At 38.1% G+C, this 19,949-nt stretch overlaps 1 protein-coding gene across 2 annotated transcripts; it reads left to right on the top strand.

Moving 5' to 3' along the window:
- Nucleotides 1-16: 16 nt before the first annotated feature.
- VPS37A (VPS37A subunit of ESCRT-I) lies at nt 17-16,797 on the top strand. Of its 2 annotated transcripts, none has more exons than XM_065634598.1 (12): nt 17-200; nt 4,105-4,179; nt 5,036-5,150; nt 6,014-6,114; nt 7,051-7,267; nt 8,277-8,347; nt 9,722-9,849; nt 9,942-10,000; nt 10,088-10,156; nt 10,645-10,788; nt 11,494-11,574; nt 11,802-16,797. In XM_065634598.1, the coding sequence occupies exons 1-11, from the start codon at nt 73-75 to the stop codon at nt 11,572-11,574; spliced, it is 1,188 nt and encodes a 395-aa protein (XP_065490670.1). In that variant the 5' UTR covers nt 17-72; the 3' UTR covers nt 11,802-16,797. The 2 variants fall into 2 exon arrangements, with proteins under 2 accessions (XP_065490670.1, XP_065490671.1); XM_065634599.1 differs by lacking the exon at nt 11,802-16,797 and adding an exon at nt 11,646-11,728.
- Nucleotides 16,798-19,949: the final 3,152 nt, after the last annotated feature.

The raw sequence follows: 19,949 nt of genomic DNA, 5'->3' as shown, positions 1-19,949 counted from the left end.
CATGCGTGAGGGCGCGAGGCCGGGGTGCGGAGCGGCCGCTGCTCCGCGCCCGCCGGGCGCTGCCGCGGGAGGATGAACTGGCTGTTCCCCCTCGCCAAGGGCGGCGGCTCCGCCTCGCCCGCCGCGCCGCTGCCCGCCCGCACCAGCCTCCAGCAGCAGAAGCAGCGGCAGATCGAGTCCCTGCGCGGCGCCCACGCCTCGTGAGTGGCCGCGGCCGGGCCTGCGGCGGGGGAGGGGGACGGCCTGCGCCGCCTGACGCGGGACCGGCGCCGCCCGGGGCCCCTGTGGGGCCGCGCCTCGGGAGGTGGCGTGTGTCGCCGCACGCACACCCAGGGACGTGGTTGCGTCCCGTCCGCCTCCGGTGCGGCCCGGCTGCAGCCCAGGCCGGCCAAGCCCCGCGGGGTTTCGGGGGCGGCAGGGTCCCGCCGGGCGGGAGCGGCCCCGGGGCAGGGGCGCCGGTGCGCGGCCGGAGGGCGGCGGGAGCAGGCCCGCGGCGGGGAGGAGCCCGGGTGGGCGGCGGGGCGGGAGATTGCGCCTGGGAACCGAAAGCGAGATTCGCCGTCCCCGGTGGCCGGGGGTGTGTCCGTGTGGCTCGGCCGGGCGGTCGGGCGCAGATTGCCTTGCCGGAAAGTCAGCGGAATGATTTAATGGGTTTTAAGGTCTATGAAGAGCTAGGGATTGCGTGTGCTGGAATAAAGTGGTTGTAGGAGCGTATTTCTTTAAAAGTTAAGAATAAGACATACGGCATAAAGGAGCCATGTGTCTCAGTGGTCTTGTCAGCAGTAGCAGGCCTGCTGGCTTTACAAACTGTTTACAAACTGGTTTTCTGCGGCATAGTGCTAACTTGCTGATAACCGACTGTTCTTCAGTAACTTGTTTTGTTTAGGTGCTCACCGGAGACAAGTTTGGGTTTTTTTTTTTCCTGTTCAACAACCACACTTTTTAGAGCTAAACACTTTCCTCTATCCTGAGATACTCTAGCTTTTCGGTATGCTGATCAGTTTTGCCTAAATATTAGTCTTTTAGAAGTGTTCATCTTTTAAAAGGAGATCCACACTTCATGTATTTCAAGTTATATTTTCTGTGAATGTGTAAGTATTCATTCTTTCCAGGATGTCTGTTGAAGTAGAATGACAGAAGCCTCCAAAAGCAATCCAGACAAAGAAAATACAATATTTTCAGTTATGTCAGACTGAGGCTAGGAGTGGAAGAGGAACTGATCTTATTTCTAAGTTTGATAACTGCGGTTCACTCACTACCCTAATGTTTTGAATTATCACACAGTAGACATAAGTATGACAGTATTACTAGGTACTGTTGCTTGCTTAAACTTAATTCTGCTCAGAGCCAATTTCGCAAATATTTTTGAAAGATGGTTTATTCTTCTAAGGAGCTGTCTCCAGGAGTATGCAGCAGCTTATCTAACTAGAAGTTTTTGTTGGACTGGCCTTACTTAGCCTTTTATTTCTACCATTTTTTTTCTCTACTGGGGAGGTGAGCTCACCCCAAGTTAAGTCCTCAAAAAAGGAGATGGGTTTTTGTCAAGGTTGGCTCGCTGAACTGTTTTACTCCCTGCTGTGCAGGCACCGCTTCAAGCATATGCAGAGAGGGAAGGGGCCGTGCAGCCAGGAATGGAGATGAGGAGTGGGGAGGTGGTAGCTGATCAAATGTAACTTTCGACAGTGTAAACTGGCCTGCCTAATCTTACTTGAGGATAGATGTAAAAGGAAAAAAAAAAAAGGTGAATGAGGGAGTACATTCTGGCAAAGCGTATTGTATTCAAAATTGATACTTATTACTAAATAAATCTGAATAACTGTGCCTTGAATCCTGTGCTTCTAAAAAGATATGAGTAGTTGGTGGAAGTTTTGAAAAGTAAAAATGGGGGGTTTTTTTGAGGGGGGAGCGGGCGTAGGACTGATGTGCTTGCTTGTGGACTCCACACCAGCACAGATCTTTAGGATAGGAATACACACGAAGCATTGCAACAACGTTGTTTCCTAAGCAATGTTTAAATGAATGCTGTTCTAATGTGTTTGGGTTTTTTTGTCTGATAAGTATATTTTGTTGTTCCTTTATGCATATCCCAGCTGCTCCTTCCTGAAATACTCAAATTCTGTGCATGGTGTAGTTTCCAAAGTTATGTAAGTTTGATTAGTCTTCATAGGTAATAAAAGCCCAGGTATATGTGATCTTAATTTCGTTACAGTAGTTAGTCTTCCTGTTCAGGATCCCTCACAAGTTGGGAGGTTGAAATAAAGTTTTGATGTTTAAAAACCAGTTTTCTTACATTTGCTGTTGTTCTAGACAAAGTTAAGAATGTGTCATTTTTCCAGCGTACCCATTCCCACTTGGGAAATGGACAAATAAGTTTATTGGTTCAAGGTTTTGCCCAAAGGATCTTATAACAGTTTGGATAGCTCAGTGAAATTCTGGATTTATCCTTTCTCTCTCCCTGTTCTCCTCTTCCTCCCCAGCTCCTATAGGTTGTGCATGTCAGTGGAGCTTAATTATATACCCTTCTCAGAACGATTTTGTAGCAGGCTATTAAAATGAGTGACAGATGACTACAGGACAGGAATGTGCATGAGAGATTCCAGGGAGAATCCTTCAGTTAAGAATGAGGAGGTGGTGATTTTGTTTTGTTTTAAAGCACTAAACTGATTTGAGTTCTCTGGTGCTGAGGATGCCTGAGAGTTTCTTCAAACAGTGTGTCATTTCACAGGGATAGAACAGACACTGGGTTGTCTGCAAGAGGAATAAGGTTGCACTGCAGAAAGCAAGGTGTGTAGCAAAGTTTGTGTCTTAGTCCATTTATTGCTGACACTATGAAAACTAGAGTTTTAAATTCTGTATGCAAATAATGCTCTGGAGGGATACAAAACACTCCTAGCACTACACCTAACACGCATTTGCAGGTAATGTGTTTTGGTGTTTTTGAGGAAGTAATTGTCTGGCATGTACCTGGCGGTGGATGGATGAAGGGCCATTTCTGAAGCTGAGTACAGAGAGGCTTTCTGGGAACACCTAGCGCCGTTATTCCCAGTTGGAGCTTTATTCCTTCCCTTTATAAGGGAGCCTTAGAGAGATGAGGGAGAAGAATATTCTTAACAAGGTGCAGGCAGGAAAAATACGTGGAAGAGGAACCATTCTGCTTTTTAAGTGTATTTTGATTGAGGCATTATAAGATGAAGATGATTTTCTGCCCTGCTTTCTCTCCCAGTCCCAGCTTAGGTATGTTCATTTTGTCTGGAAATTCTGCTTCTGAGCTAAGTCTCTTCCTCCTTCTCCACATTCTTTGTGATGCCATCTTTCAAAACTGTCTTGCTGTGCATACAGATTGCAGAATGCTTTGAGTGTATGAATCAACTTCCTGTTAAAGCAGCTGATTCAAAGATTTTTCTCAGGAACTTAGCTGTTACAAGAGGAGCAAATTTGGATTCAATCATACTAGGTTTCATAAGATACATGTTTCTTCACTCGATGCTTTCAGAGGTGTCTGTGTCTTGAGCATCACTGGATTACACAGCTTTACATTCTTGCAAGTAGCTCTTCTCCAGATAATTCTTGACAATATCTGTGCAAGTGCATAGAACTTGGTTCACATGGCAAAAACAACTGTTAAATAGTAAGCTAATCTATTAAGGAAGAAGGTCTAGTGTAATATATGTTTTAAATATTGATCTGTAGGCAGTGTTGCAGAGCAATACTTACTTGTGAACCAGGTATAGCGCCTTGGCAAAGCAAATGATTTGTCAGATAAAATCAGTATATAAAAAAATCACCGATATTATGTCTTAAGTTAAGCCATAAGTAGAGAAAAATAAGTTGAGATTGCTGTCAGATCACTTGGTAGCACAAATTCTCTGCCTTTATTTCCATTGCTTGTGATCATGTATGAAGTTTAAAAGTTGAATCTAATAATTTTTGCATTAATCTTAGTACTCAGTATAGCATTCTGAAGCATATTAACTCATTCCAGCGTTTTAAATTTTATTCTTACAATGCTAAACTAAATACAAAAGTCTAAGGTCATGCCTTTTTTTAGACTTTAGGGTGCTCTATTGATCATGAATTGGATGCTAACATTTTCTTCTTTGACAGCATTACAGAAATTCAGAAAGATGTGGAATATCGACTACCATTCACTGTAAACAACTTGACAATTAATATTAACATGTAAGTAGAGTGAGATACCTCTATGCACATCTTGAAAATAAAAAATGTTCTCAAAAAAAGTAGTAATAGAACATAAATGGCTCCCATCTCATAACTAATTTCAGGAACTATAACCTGGATTTGCATTAGTAGTTGTGCTGATATGAGTGAAAATAGTTCTGTACAAGATGCAGATGCTCAGCTGAAAGCAAAACTATATTTTGCTGTGCTCAGCTCCTAAGATACCTGCGTGGTTTTAGTTGAAGGTAAGTAGGAGAGAACACTTGAGGGTTTCTGATGACTTTGAATCCCCTACAAACGAAAATAAACTTAACTATTAATTTATTAATCTGCTGTAATTCCTTGTACTAACTCTTACCCCAGTGAAGCTTCTGGATCACAACTTAACTGATTTATTGTAACTTTTCCTATGCACTTACTTTGGGGAGCGCTTTTGCTCTGGCAAATATTGGTGATATTCTATTTACAAGTTTTCTATTGCTTTAGCTTGATAACTTGCCTGACATTCTTGCAGGTTACACTACATTGTCTTTGCAGTAATAGCATTTGTATTAGAAAATATTCTTGTTATGCTACAGCTTTTTCTTTATTCATGGACATAATTGCTTCATTGTTATACTGCAGTTTTGCCCAGTAAATGGTCTCTTCAGTTCTGTGAAGTCTAGTATTCCAATCTGTCTGACTTCTAATTTTGTAACTGATAATCCTCTTGTATGCTTCACTCTGTATTTCTCCATAACTCTTCTCATAGAAGAGTTTATGTAATTAATAGTACTTTTTCTCTGCATAAGAAGCCTTCTTATGCAATCTTTATAATGGTATGTAGCTGTAGTAATAATTGTTCTTGTATTTGCAGCTTGCTTCCACCTCAGTTTCCTCAGGAAAAACCAGTCATCAGTGTTTTCCCACCTGTGAGACATCATTTAGTGGACAAGCAGGGAGTATATGTGACCAGTCCATTAATAAGTAACGTAGGTATAATTTGTAGCTTCTGATGTATCTACTGTTGATAGCAATTTTAATACATGTCATACTAGATTATTGCTAATACTTCTGGTAAAAAAAAAACAACAGGGGTCTGGAAATAAAAATTCAGTAGTGTTCAGTATGCAACTATTCTTTTACTGCTACCATTACCGAGTTCAGTATTCCATATATCTAAAATTATTTTAAGTTATGATGGCTTAGAAAGTTCCTTTTACTTTTCTTCTAAGTACCAATAGCACAGTTCTTGTTTCTCTGCAGCTATTCCAATTAAGGGAGAAGGATTCTTTAACATTGCTCTGTAACATAGTTCTTTCTATTGTAAACCTGTTAGAAAGATGTAAAGGTTTTAGCTCTAATATGCAGGATTTTAATATGCTGTGTTTCGGGTTGTTTTGTCTTCTCTGCCAACAAGGATGTGATAGTTTTTTTGGCTTGTAGAGTGGTGTTATGACTTTTTTAGAATGCAATTAATGATGCTTTTTGTCTCAGACTTAAATCTTGATTTTCTTTTTTTTTTTTCCCCCTAATTTAACTTGGTAACTAAGGTGGATTTTTTTGTTTTTTTCATCAGAAATGTTATACTTGATTGATTCTGCATTGTTAATGGAACATATAAAAGACTTGTAGTTTCTGTTCAGTTTTGGGTATCTTTATCATTTTATTTGGAGCTTGTGTAAAAACAGTTTACATTAGCTGATATGTCTCGGAAATGGCTTACAGCACTGTTATGTGGATATAATACATAGTCAAATTCAGCACGTTTTGAAACCGTTGGATTCCAGGAATAATTTTTCTCCTGCATCGTGCTGCTTTAAGTTTTTTGAGGTTTTTGTTCTGTTTTTATCAGTTTACAATGCACTCAGATCTTGGAAAAATCATTCAAAGTTTACTGGATGAGTTTTGGAAGAATCCTCCAGTTCTGGCTCCTAGCTCAACATCGTTTCCATAGTAAGTATCTATAAAGATGATGAATGGAGTTATGTGTATTAACTTACATTTTTTTAAAAAGAGATGAAACCAAGTATTAGGAGGGCAGAAACAGGAGTAATGTAGCAGATGACTTGGGAGACCTAGATTTCCCACACTTGCACAATTTCATGCTTGATGGCATGATTGTTTTGAGAAGAAACACTAGATTTTTTCAGAGTTACTTTATCAACATGCTGATATAACTTCTATTTTCTTGAAAAAGAATAAATATTTACATTATCAGGTGAAATCTTGAATTTGCTGTACATCATGATTTGAGCAGTCATGTTTCCTCATATTCTGTTCGTAATCTCCCAGGCTTAGAAGCAGCTTCTGTTGCACAACAGTGCAACAGAAATTGTGAAATTTAAATAACTGTATTAAATATGCAAAAGTGGTCTGAGACATTACAGCTTTATCAGTACAACTGTGGTTCTTGTGGCTGACAATACTGAATTTAGATGCAACTGCAGTTGGGAATTTAAAAAAAAATCATTCATGTTATTTAGAAGTAGTTATGTGTGTGTTGCTCAAGCTGTTAAATGCTATACTATAAGTAAGAATTAACGTATGACTTGCGTGTATTCCTCAGGACTTTTAGACGGAAACAGTTTAAATTTATGCTCATACATTTTTGAGAAGTAGTTTTCTTATAATTGAGAGTGTGAGCGTGTATTTGGCTGCTTTACAATAATATAGTTTAATGGAGTTGTATATTATGTTACAGTATAAGACATAAAATAGACTTACTATGTTGGAAGTAACTGAGAACAGAAAATGCAAAGTTTATGGTGTTTTAAAAATTCAATATTATGTCTTTGTATATGACCTAGTAATTATAATTCAAACGATAAAAAATGTGCTGTAAGCAGTAGGTTGCTCATGGTCATGTTTTGTTCGTTTCATTGTTTTTAGCCTTTTCAACAAACCAGCTGGAATGCCTACTTATGCTCCTCAGGGGTTTCCATTTCTTCCTCCATACCCACCTCAAGAAACTAATAGAACAATGGCAGCCGTGCCAGTTGCTGAAGCAGTTCCTTCAAGCTACACTGCAGACAAGCCTGCTGCTCCCTCTTACGGCTTGATTGCTGATCTGCCACTGCCTGTTCCGACAGCAGAAGCCGTGCTTCAGGTCTGTGCACTGAGTTTTCCTGCTTAAGCTTTTGGACTCTGGGCTGCACAGGGCATTGCCACAAAACTCAAGGGAACAGCCTGAGTGACTGCACTTCATTGTTTTGCTCATGCTAGGAAAACGAAACTGTCATTCTGGCTTTGATTGAAAGTTTTTTAGAATGAACTTGGAGTCAGAGCAACAAGTTAATCTTTCCGAGTTTTAGTGAAACTAGTGCTACGCTAAATATCTTTGAATATACATATACATAGTGCAGCTGTGACTGTTTCTCCAGCCAGAGAAAATGAGATCCTTTTCTCTATATGGGATTTCCTGCCCAGAACCTGTCAGGTGAGAACAATGTGCAAGTCTCAAGCCTTTATGTGTAGAGTATTTATTTCTCGGTTTCATGCTTCAAATAGCTTCTCTTCAGGGTTATTGTATGTGTGTACTTACAAACTCCCTCTCACTGATGCACTAGGAGGATTTTTTTGAATGTTCTCCAAAAACTTTACATCTAAATGTTTAGTCTTTAATCAAATCTTGTCTCTAGAAACAAAAGCTTTCTTCATCTTGGAAGTCACTTTTCTGGTTTTGTAGAATTTAAAATTTCTGCCTTCTGTGAAGACAGACTTTTTTTTTACCTTGCCCAGAAAGTTTTTTTTGCAAGGGATTGATTATAGGTTTAAAAACCACATGAGAGAGATCAATATGTCAATCTTTTTCTCTCTTCTCACTTCCCTGAGTTAAACTCCTCCCATGTGTTTCCTGGGTCATCTACCTGTTGTCAAAAGGAGGACAGTATTATTTTCCTCTAAAATTGACTCATCTTTTATGACACACCTCCCCAAACATCCTCAAGTATTTTGTTGCCATGGCTATCTTCTGTTCAGTAACTAGTGCTACTGCTTCTTAGTGCTTTCCTGCTTTTCTTGTTACTGGCAAATACTCATCTTGTTCTTGGATCAATCAGGTTAAATAACAAGGAATTTCTCTTCAAAAATCTAAGCTTTTCTAAACTTACATTTAGGTTGGCCAGAATGGATGTACTTACAAGATGCCTGATGTTCCTGATACCTTTCCAGAACTCTCAGAACTAAGGTAAATTTTCAGAAGGTAGCAAAACTTTCCATAGCCATTAAAAGGCAATTACTCCTGGTCTGTATTTTCTTTTTCTCAAAAGTCTGTATACATCACTGAAAGGTTTTTGTAGAAATTATGAATAGGAGAACTACCTCTTACCAAAATTGTAGAGCCAGCCATGTGTTCAAATGTGGTGCTTGTTTATGGTTTTCTCAGCGGGAACAATACTTCAGGATTCAACACCGGGAAAAAGTGCATTTATTTTTACTTTTTCTAACTACCAGTGTTCTTCTGTCTTCTGGGGCCTCACCAGGGACTTGATTTCTGCTAATACAGTAAGCGTAACTTTTGAAGGAGGAAAGGGGACAGGGAAATGGATTTGAAAATGGTTTGCAAATAAACTACTTGGTGAGCAGCTCACCACAGGTAAGGGGGGTTGGGTTAGGTAAATCCAGGTGGTAAATGTGCCAGCTGTCCCAGTGAAAATCGCTTCCACATCTACATACTTCATACACATATTATACAAAGATTTGCATCAAAAGTATATCTTGTCACAATTTTTTAAAAAAATTATTGGTTATTATTCCCAGCAATTTGCTCAGATCTAATGAGATGACCTCCTTGATTAGTTATCTGAGATTAAATAGATTACAAATCAGCTATTAATTCTGAAAGACTTTTAGGAGATTGATTTCTTTCTGATCTCACATCTTCATGGTGGTATCATAGTTTAGTGAGTTTTCAGTCTGTCATTTCAAAAAGGAAAAGACCTTTGGCAAGAATGACTTCTGGGTTTGTTTGTTTCCCTTGACACCTTCGTAAGAGCCTGTTTAATTTAGCTAAATCAGCCGTAAATTCTAGCAGCATCCTTATTATGTAGCAGACAGTTAGAAGGTTTAGGGGAGGAAGTACAATTGGTTTGTTTAAACAAAACTTTCTAATCAAGTTGGGTCCTTCCAGGAAGACTGGTTTAAAATTCCATGATTATTCTGGTGGTAAAGTCACAAACGGCATTCCAGCTGTACTGAGGAGCTCTACTGGGGTTAGGTGGCAATGTCTGGGTAGCCTGGGGAGAAGGACTGAGAGCAGCTGGGTGGGTGTCTGGTAGCTGGCCAAAGTCAACCCATTACAGTAGCATTAAAAAAACACTTCATAGGAAAGTAAGGCTTGAAATGAGAGATACTTTTTAACACACTGCTTTTTAAGCTTACCACTGGAGATAGTAGAGCCCACAATCCAGGAGAAAGGAGAAAAATAAGTAGTGGTCAAGTGTTGTGTATCTGTAAAGTCCCAATGAATGCCTCAAACTTTTGACTTTTGGCAGAAATGAGTAACTCTACATGTGGTATTTGCTGTTAGCTTTAAATTTTCTTTCTTTCTGTTTGAATGTAGTATATCACAGCTGACCAATATGAACGAGCAAGAGGAAATGTTACTGGAACAATTTGTGACTCTACCACAACTGAAGCAAGTCATTACTGATAGAGCTGAGTTAGTGAAAAGCATTGAAGAGCTGGCAAGTAAGATGTCAAAACATTAGCATCTGTGGCTGTGTTCTGTTATACAAACTGAATCCTTTAAAAAAAGGAGTAATAGTGACTTTATTTTACAGAAAAGAACTTGTTGCTGGAGCCTAGTCTTGAGGCAAAAAGACAGATGGTCTTGGATAAAGTAAGCGAACAATAAAATCTTTTTCAGAAATATTAGTTGTAATATTCTGTTTTTCTCAGGAGTAAAACATTCTTCTTCGTCTTCCAGTATGAGCAACTCACACAGATGAAAGCAGCCTTTGAAAAAAAGATGCAAAGACAGCATGAACTTAGTGAGGTATAATCTCTATATCGTATTATCTTTAAGAATACTTCACTAAAACTGAAGCTGAGATTTGGATCTTTATCCATAAAGAATACTCTCTTGGTTGAGCTCTAATTTTATATGAAGTAGATTCACATCAGGCTTGAAATAAAATGGGATGAAGTACCAAACAGTTTGAAAGCAAAACAGGGTTATGACTTCACTACTGTGGTTTTGGGTTGGGTGGGTTTTTTAACACTAGAACAGAAGCAAAGTTGGAAGAAGGGAGTGTGACAAGCATTTAGAGCTGTTCTTAAGTGCAACCCTGGATTGAATCCTTTCTAATTTAACAAATTAGGCTGTTTCTTGGAGGTGAAGCTTCATCTAGGCACTTAGGCTTTTGTGTAATAATATTGTTCTGTTTCACATATCCCATATTTATGTAGTCACTTGATTTTCTTCTTGGAAATGTAGGTTTTAATGGACAGTTTAATATTACATAAGAGTTTTTATTTTCTTAGAGTTGCAGTCCAAGTGCTCTGCAAGCAAGACTTAAAGTAGCTGCTCATGAAGCTGAAGAGGAATCTGACACTATTGCAGAAGACTTCTTGGAAGGCAAAACAGAAATAGATGACTTTCTTAGTAGTTTCATGGAAAAGAGAACGGTATGTAATATACAAGTAATTCTAATCTGAGAGGTATATGACACATAGTGAATAAATTTAAGACTTAAGAGTTTGAGCAGTCCATGATACAGAACCGCGCTTCAGTAAGCTCCAACAAAAGAAAAATACATCTCTAAGTGGCTTCAGTCTATTTAAAATACAATCTGCATTCTGAAGGCGCACATTTTCAAGGCAGGACTGCAAAGGTCTCATGCATTAGACCCTAGTCCCATGTGGTTGCAGATATTTTTGTGCCGCTTTCTTCTATATCCCATATAGATATCAGGATGATAGCTACATAGATAATTTTAAATTGGGTAAGTTGACATAGTATGACATATTAAGCAACCTTAATGTTTAATTTATTAAACTTGTTAAGCTAATTATTCTGTTGATACCTATCACCAAAGAAGTAACTGAAGTTCAAAGGCCACCATTCTTGCTCATACTGTGACAAGAGAATTTACTGGTTGTGTACCTTTCTTTAAAGATGCGTATTAAATGCGTTTCTCTTGTAAGCAGTTGTGGGTGGAATATGTTATCGATATAGACAGTTGTTCAGCCAGAAGCTTGGAAGGAGGGTGGTTCTCAGGGTTTTCCTTTTTAAAAGAGCCTGCAAAACTGCTAAATCATTGAAGAGAAATTGTAGTATGCGTTATAAAAAATTATTTTCAGAATTCTTTCTTCCTGTGTCTTGTTTTGTAGCTCTGCCACTGTAGACGAGCCAAAGAGGAAAAGCTTCAACAGGCAATAGCAATGCACAGCCAATTTCATGCTCCGCTATAGGTAAACTGCTGGTTTAATATTTGTGGTGATTTTTTTTTTTTAAATAATTTACATCATTGTCGCCCACTTAGGAATTGCTAACTGCAAATGGATTTGTTACAATACTTCGTGTTCTAACAATGCTTTCAGTGGAAATCAAGTATGTACTGCATCTGTTGTTAGCTGTATTTGAAACATAACTTCTGAAGGAATTTAAAATGTCTAATTATGGAAATTTGTCTTTACAGACTTCCTGCAAACTACACCTGCCAAGAGAATGAGTGAAAAACCGAATGAAGCACACTTTTTAATAACTATTATTTGCAAATAAGCATTTCATCTTATGTGCTTGTATTTATAGAAATTGTATACAGAGTTGGGATGGTTTTTGTACAAATTAGAATGTCTCTTTATATTCTCATTGTACTCAAGAATCCTTCTACTGCAATCTTTGCACTAATTTCCTGTATTTATTGTTGATAGTTCTTATTATATTTAAGTTCCTGCTGCTATATTCCATTCTTCAGAGATTAAATATCTAAACATGTAATTTTGACTAGCTTTTTACATTTTTTATAAAAACATAATTCATATCTTTTGTATTTTGAACTTTACACATAGATTTGGCTTGATCTATGGAAGAATTTGAGATAAATAATGATAGGGCTTTGGAAACTGAAGAAGTTCATAATTTGAGATTGACAGTGGATTCACAAGCTGTCGTTTCTTGAAGCCAAAATGTTTAAGAACAAGATTTTTTACTTTTAAGTAATAATACAAAACTAAGTATAGCCTGTATTGTGTTTTGAAAAAGTAGATTTGCATTAAGCAAAGGGTGTGTTGGAACAAATTACATGGGAATCAGAATAAATGATCTCTGCGTAGGTTTGATATGTTTCTCGGTAGCACTGATGCACTTGATTTCAGGAGTGGCTTGGTACCTACCACTGTAATTAAAAACAATTTTCACAAAACAATTTCATTTTCATATGTTTTTACTTAAAGGAAAAATAATCAGGTCACTTCCCAGTTTCTGTTTTATGCAATATGAATATCTTCGTCATGTGAGGAACTCAAAAGCACTTTACAAAAATTAGTTCTCCATGAAGTAGCAGTTATTTTTTCCTAATTTCCTAGCTGGAGTTGCACAGTGTGTTATGTTAAGGTCAGTGATAGAATTTGGAAGCAAGACTTAATTCTGCCTTTGAATCTCTGAATCTTACCTCAGGTCAGCGGACTTTTTTTTTAGGATGGGGGTATATCCGGTGAGAATGAATAGGACCAAGTATTCTATAGGAGAAAAATACAACCTCTAAATATGCATTTATGTTCTCTGTTGCTCTTGTAAAAAGGCACATTCTTTTTCTTAATCTTGTCAGTGTGTTAGGTGTTCATGGAGAGAGTCAAGTTCCAGAAGAACAGAAGGAATTGTAGACTTCTGAGAGGTCAGTAAGATAAAGCACTGATTAAGTAATCTCTCAGGAATCCTGCTTCTTTCTTGCCAGGAAGCCATCTGGAGATAAACCTCTTAGCCAAGACATGACCTATGTGTTGCCTAGACAGGGTTATGGAACATTACAGATTGAACTCTCAAACTAAAGCACGTCCATCCAAGAGAGTTCTTTGCTGCATCAGTAACCTTCAGTCACTCCTAAATCCGATGCTCATCTAGCAAAATGCAATGAGGTGTATTTCTTCTGAATTGGAGAAAAGGGAGTAAATTTGCAGTTAAAAAAACTATGTGCAAGAAGTCTTCCACATGCTAGTGAATCTTCAAATGCAGCTTTCATCTCAGCCCTTTCATACTTTACAGTACTGTGGTTGTCTGTCTTAAGATACTGCCTTTCAGGGGGAATGAACTATTTGCTGGTATTTTATGGCATTTTTCTTTGTAAAGCTGGTCCAAATTCTGAGATTAGGTGTCCCAAGCAAATAGAACTATGGTCCAAATCCAAGAAGATACTTAGGTGCCCGAAAAAATTAATGGGTTTTAAATGCCATTGCTAAGCAATAATTTTAGAGTATCCTCTTGCAAAAAAAAAAAAAATCCTCTGACTGCATTATACTGCTTGTGTATTAGCATAGCAGTTCTGCTCATATGCTTACTGAAGTCCTAATTAAAAATGAGATCATGTAGTTTTCCACGTGCTTCTGGACTTAAGTGTCTGAGTAGTGTAATTTCTGCAGCTTTGGAGAAAAGTTAGATTTAAGTAATGAGTGTTACCTTCTTGGCAGACTCTGTCTGTTTCTGTGCTGAGTGCACAAGTTGTTTTGGATCTTTTTCAGAATACCTTGCTAACAAGCTTAAAGGCTAGACATACAATCCTCTACAGAGCTGGTGTGGTGTTGTTTCTTCCTTGTAAGCAGAGAAAAGAACAGATGACCAAACATCCAGTGCTCTTCCTGAGTTGGGCTGGTATCTTCTTTATACATTTTATAATGGCATGGGATGACAGACTTCTGACTTCATCTGACTCCTCCTCTTGAATGTTATGTGGTGTAATGTGGTGCTCTACTGTGACTGAACTCTCTAGCCAGGTCACCTTCAGGGGATTTGCTTTCCAAACTAGTACAAGTTCTCAACAATTCAGCTTTTTCTCTTGCGTTACTTTTGTGAGCAAACCTACAAATTCAGGACATCTCTGTGGAATCCTGATGATGATAATGGAGGAGAGTCTAGAAGAAAATGTCACTGTTCAATGCAAGTTCTTAGTACAGTGTTTCTTGTTTGGGGATATGGAAGATTAAGGTTGTCTTTTTTACCCTTTCTATTCTCTCATATCTTCATATGTTCATATTCTTAGGATTTTTTTCCCCTATTTTTTAGCCCCTTCTGCAGTCACAAACCAATCCTCTAGAAAAGAAGCACGGAAGTCTCTGTATGCAATAATAGTATACGGGGTCAGCTACAGGCATCCAGTCACACACAGGAATGGCCAGCCTGTTTCCGGCCCTTAAAGGACAAGCCAGCCTGCTGCTGGTTTGTGTTGGGTTTTTTGATTTTGTTTGTTTGTTGTGGGGTTTTTGTTTGTTGGGGTTTTGGTTTTGTTCTGTTGTGGGTTTGAGTGTGTGTGTGTGTGATTGGTTGGGTTGGGTTTTTTTTCCTCCTTTCATTTAGTCCAACGCTGGTTGTGCCAATGCAAACATTTTTCCTTATAGGCAATCTTCATAACTTTGACTAGAAGACTTACTTAAAACACTAATAACACTCTGTCAGAGTTGGGTTTTTGGCTTCTAGCATGCTGAGTTCACTGTTAAGCACATTCCTTACCTTATTTTGCTGAAATGTGGCATGTAGGTGTGAATCCAGCTTTAAACAATTCCCTATGAAGTGTAAGAGAATGGCAGCTGCTGCTAGATGCTTATTCTAAAATCTCTTGAAATGTGTCAAGTGAACTTTTAAGCAATCTGGAATAATAGGCTACATACAGTGACTTGTTTGTGGAGAACCTTGCACTGTGTCATCCTCATGCTGAGGTGTTCTGCCAAGTGGAAAAGTGAAATAAATAAGCAAGAAACACAAGAGTGAGGAGGTGGCTTGTCTGTGGTGGTGCGGTAGTTTGGGCTGGAGGTGCATTCTGTATTGTAACTGCTAATTGAGTCTGGGTTTTGCCTAATTTTAATATCTGATCTTAGTGCTAAATGTTATCTATAGCTGAGTTTAGGCCTTTTGTTTCTGAGTCAAGTAACTACTTAAATCCAGAACTGAATTCTCCACATAGCAATTGTAACTGATGCTATTGCAGACCAGAGACATTTTAAAATATGTCTGAAATAAAGTAAGTTTCATTTTAGAGTGATCTTGTATGCAACTGGTGTTAATAGTACATTCTGCTGGTGCACATAGAGGAAAGTTTTCCTAGATTTCGTAGTGTGTTTGACATGCAAATCTTTCTGAAAGACTGAGCTCGTCAGGTATATACAGCTATGCTAGCCACCACTACAAGCAAGAGACTACAATAATGTTAGTTCTAAGCAGTATCAAATGACCCACTATCATTCTGTTGTTTGCTCTGTACATACTCCTGCAGCTTTGCCACTTTGGACTTTGACCAAATGTGGAAGTTAGAAATCTTCCAGTCTTGTTTCTGTCGAATTTCTTACTACTCCCTTCAGAGACTAGGACAGATCTTTCTAAAAGAGAGATTCAAGTGACCTTCAGGTAAAACTGAATTAAAGCTCTGGCAACAAAGTTAAGTCAGTTCTCACAGCCTTATTGTGTATGTTATTCTGAACAGTAAATACTGTAATGTGTTAAACTTACAAATAAAGGCTTTGGGATGTTTAATGCATTTCATAATCGTCCAGCTTACGGATAGAATTGGACATTGCAGGACTTGTTGGGTGGATACAGAATTGTGTTGGATGCAGTAAGCGACTCAAGGACAAACTTTTCATCTTTATGTGTTGTGATTTGAGCTTTTCCTGTTTAACCCTTTTAACAGCGGTAACTCCTGGAGCCACCTGCACTAAAATGGGCTTCAAAACCCCATATTGCATCTCTGACTACTGCTTAGGTAAATGTCTTGTTTTGGTTGGATACCTGTAGCAATCAAATTTATATGTAGTAATAAGCTGCAAAGAAAGCTTATATCTCAATAATAAGGGAATACCTTAATATAAAGAACTCTGTGTTCTTTAGTTTTTGGAAACAAAATAAATTGATCTGAATAACCTTGGCAACCAGCAGACTTAAAAATGAGTCCTTGCCTGAATTCAGTCACAATGAGTCTGGTGAACCTATAAGGCTTCATGAGCTTCTTTCCAGAATTATTTATATTAAAACACCGCTAAATTTTATTTTAAGATTTAACATGATTTGCTTTGCTAGCTCCAGGTGTTTTACTGGCGATTCAAATGATACATGTAAAGCTGAACGCTTACTTTACCTTTCCTGCTCTTCAGCCCACTCTGGCAAGATTTCTGGCCTCTCTGAATTTGGAGTTTGCTGTACACTTGGCCTTAGATCTTAGGCAGATGATCAGTTGACCTACTTTTAACTTACCCCACACATGTTCCTGCCTTCCCAAATGAATTGTCAGTGTCTTACCCGTCCTCGGAGGATTTTTCAGTCACTGTGGTGTTTACCTGTGTCTGTGCTACATAGTGTGTGACCAGCCAACCTAAAAGCTACACGCAACCTTCAGTTTACACATAGAAGCAGCCCATTGCCTCAGCTGCGATGTTTGTGTTAAACTTGAGGCCTCTGTGTGCAGGTCAGGGCAGTGTCCACAGAAAAGCACCAAGTTAGCTAGTCAACAGTGATGAAATGCTTATCTTCACTGCAAAGGCTACCTGCTGGTTGCTGGGTTTTAATTGTTATTAGTTTGTCATCAAACATGTCATGCTGTGTAAACTGGCGCTCTAGCTTGCCCCTGTCTTCAGAGAATGTGGCTCCTTGCCTTACTGCTAATTTTACAGAGCTTTCCTTCCCTGCCTCCCTCCTTTTTTTTCTTTTTCTCGCCTTTTAATGATATTCTCTGATATGAGTTGTGCCCTTCGACTTTTTAATTTTATTTCTCAGCTGCTCAGAATCCATCACCAGTTTTACCACCTTTGTGTCTTGTATAGAGTTACCAATAAAAGCAGCCAGTTCTTTCTGTCTTTAGATGGTGATCTTTTGTAGAGAAAACTTCAGCTGTTTGATCCCATTGCCATTTCTAGTGTCCTTGAGATGCACATTTTCATACTGAAGAACAGTCCGAACCCAGTGAGGCTAAAATTACGCCACGGAAATCTGTGTGTCCTATTTCAAATTACAGTGGTCTCATGCCAAATTTTAAAGGATTTGCAGCAGAGGGAAGATTCCCCACAAAGCTACAAGAAATCAATGTAGTTCATAGTGTGGTTTTCTCATCCTTTTTGTTTCAAATTCCCTAAAAAAAAAGGGGGCGGTGGGGAGAGGGGCAGGATGTAACACACCCCCTTATGATTAACTCAATTAACAGTTTTCTTAGTTATCAATCTTCACAGCTTAAACTACCGAGTTCAAGTATCGAAGTAGGGAAGATACAAAAATCCCTTGATCTCAGTGACAAAGAGCTGTATTACAAAAACTGGGAAAGCAAACCTTGGTTTCATTCACCAGTATGAGATAACACTAAATGACCTAAGTGTTTATTTGGTAGTGCTTCTCAGCAGGCTAATAATGCCACAAATACATACATTACAATGAAAACAGTAGTAGGTAATGCAAAATTCCTAGTACTGAAAGACACATCACAGAAGGCTGCTAAGTAAAGGCTTAATATAAAATATTAATACGTTAATATTTTGGTTGTAAAGTGAGTTACAAGGAGTTGCATAAGCGACATGAAGACAGTGCTTTGAATTTGCATATATTCCTGGTTTGCATTTATATCTAGACATGTCTAATAGGACGCAATACCACCGTACACAATTTCACATTTTAAAGATCTGCAATAATATTGCTCATTTCCAAACTCATTTTTAGGCAGAATATTTGTTTTGTTTTTGTTGCTGACTCTGCAGCATGTTTCTTAGTTTGAGAAAACCCATTCAAAATCTCCTTTAATACCATAAATTTTACAGGTTATGTCCAGAATATGAAACATTTTTAAAAGTACAATTAAAATCAGGGCTTTTGTTTATTAAAAAATTCATAAAGATTAAAAACCAGAAGGCTAGATTCTCAATAGAGTATAAGTTAGAGCTGTATTTATTTCAGTTGAGCTACAGTGATTTATCAAATTGAGGATCTGGTCTTTCCAGTATAACACTAAGATAAATCTTGCTGATAGGAATTGAATTATTTGTTCAAAGACAGCAGCTCCCTTAAGGGGATATATTAATAATACTGAGGTTTACCTACCCATTTTTAATACGTTAAGTTCATAGAACTGAATGAAAAGCCATTCCATAAAAGCAGGCTGAATAATAAAATCTAAATTGAGGTATATTTATATAATTTAATTCTGCCTGTAAGTCTCTATTTGAAGGAGTAGTATGAAATGCAATTAAAGTAAACTTACATTATTCCTGCTTTGCCTTACTACAGTTCAATACCACATTGTCTCCAAGCAGGTAAGAACAGCCATATGAGTTATATTTTTAACAGCTTGCTTTAATTAAAAATAAACAAACAAAAAATTTGGAAGAATTACATCCTGGTATGGAAGCCTTTCTAGTGTTTCAAAACCCCGTATTTTAAACCATTTTCCAGTGGTTTACCTCTGTACCTATGATGATGAAAGCTATTACTACTTCTCTTAAAAACCACGAAAATGCTTAAACCGAACAAGATTAAACTGCCCGTTGTGGTGAATCAGTCTTTTTCTTAAAATAGCACTGCCATGTGCTGCTCAGGTTGGGAAATACTACGAAGGAAATTTTGCGAGAGGATAAAAAAAATAAAAAACCAACACAATAACTTTGATCGTGGTTAGCTTATTTTGAATAATAAGATTTGGAAGAAATATTCTTTATAACAGTTCCTTTATGGACATAACTTTCCTTTAATTCTGAATTTGGAGGGATGCTTTCATAAGTGATTTTTTATAAGTGATTTTGGACTCCCTGTTACCTCTACTGTATATGTACCTCACTCCTGCTCAAATAAAACATTTGCAAGTAAGAGTCAAAACAGGCTGGAAAACTCGGGGGGTTTATTACCTTTAGAATTTTACCTTTATAGGTTGGTTGCAACAAGGATAAGATATAAAAAAAAAAAAATCAAACCTGAGAAAAAACATCAAGAGGCTATAGAGTATACTGCCTAACGTACCTTTCGTTATAGAGGGATCCTTTACCCCAAAGGCTGTGTAAGTATTGTTGTATTCCTGGAAGATTTGATCACAGAAACTACTGAACTTTCAACACTGGTTGAGACTTGAGTACACATGGGGTGTGTTCACATGCAGCAGCAGCAGCTGCTTATCAAAGGATATTTTTGCAGGATCAAAGCTTCATTTCTCGCCTAAGCAAGCATGTCCATTTGTTAGTTTTACATTGCCTTAAAGGATTCTAGTAGGAGAATATACAAAATAATTGTTGGAATTCAAAATCTAACACCTTCCATTAAAAAAAAAAAAAGTGGATAATATACAGAATATGTCTGAAGGGAAAAGAGCTCTACAAACCTAAGTTTTGACTGATTCACCAGTAAGGCTAACACTAACTAATCTTCAACCTTGTCGCTATGCCTACAAGAGCGCTTTGGAATTTCACGTTTTTGTAGAATTGTACAATAAATAATTATGGAAATGTACAACGTAAGGAATAATTATGTACAGCACTGATAAACACCACATTGGCTTAACTAAATATAACAGCAGATATTGCCTTTCTTTAGCATTATGTCTTAGGACTAATAATGGCTTGTTCTGCTTAGATCTTTACTTACACAATTGCACAGTTCCCTTTCTTTGGATTATTTC

This window comes from Caloenas nicobarica, chromosome 4 (assembly GCF_036013445.1).
Source record: "Caloenas nicobarica isolate bCalNic1 chromosome 4, bCalNic1.hap1, whole genome shotgun sequence".
Taxonomy (NCBI): domain Eukaryota; kingdom Metazoa; phylum Chordata; class Aves; order Columbiformes; family Columbidae; genus Caloenas; species Caloenas nicobarica.
The sequence above is the reverse complement of the archived record's forward strand: the minus strand, read 5'-3'. Positions and strand labels throughout refer to the sequence as shown.

Coding starts and splice junctions, on each gene's coding strand:
- VPS37A (XM_065634598.1), top strand. CDS start 73: ATGAACTGGCTGTTCCCCCTCGCCAAGGGCGGCGGCTCCGCCTCGCCC. Junction 4,180..5,035: donor TTGACAATTAATATTAACAT/GTAAGTAGAGTG, acceptor TTGTATTTGCAG/CTTGCTTCCACCTCAGTTTC. Junction 9,850..9,941: donor AAGCATTGAAGAGCTGGCAA/GTAAGATGTCAA, acceptor TTTATTTTACAG/AAAAGAACTTGTTGCTGGAG.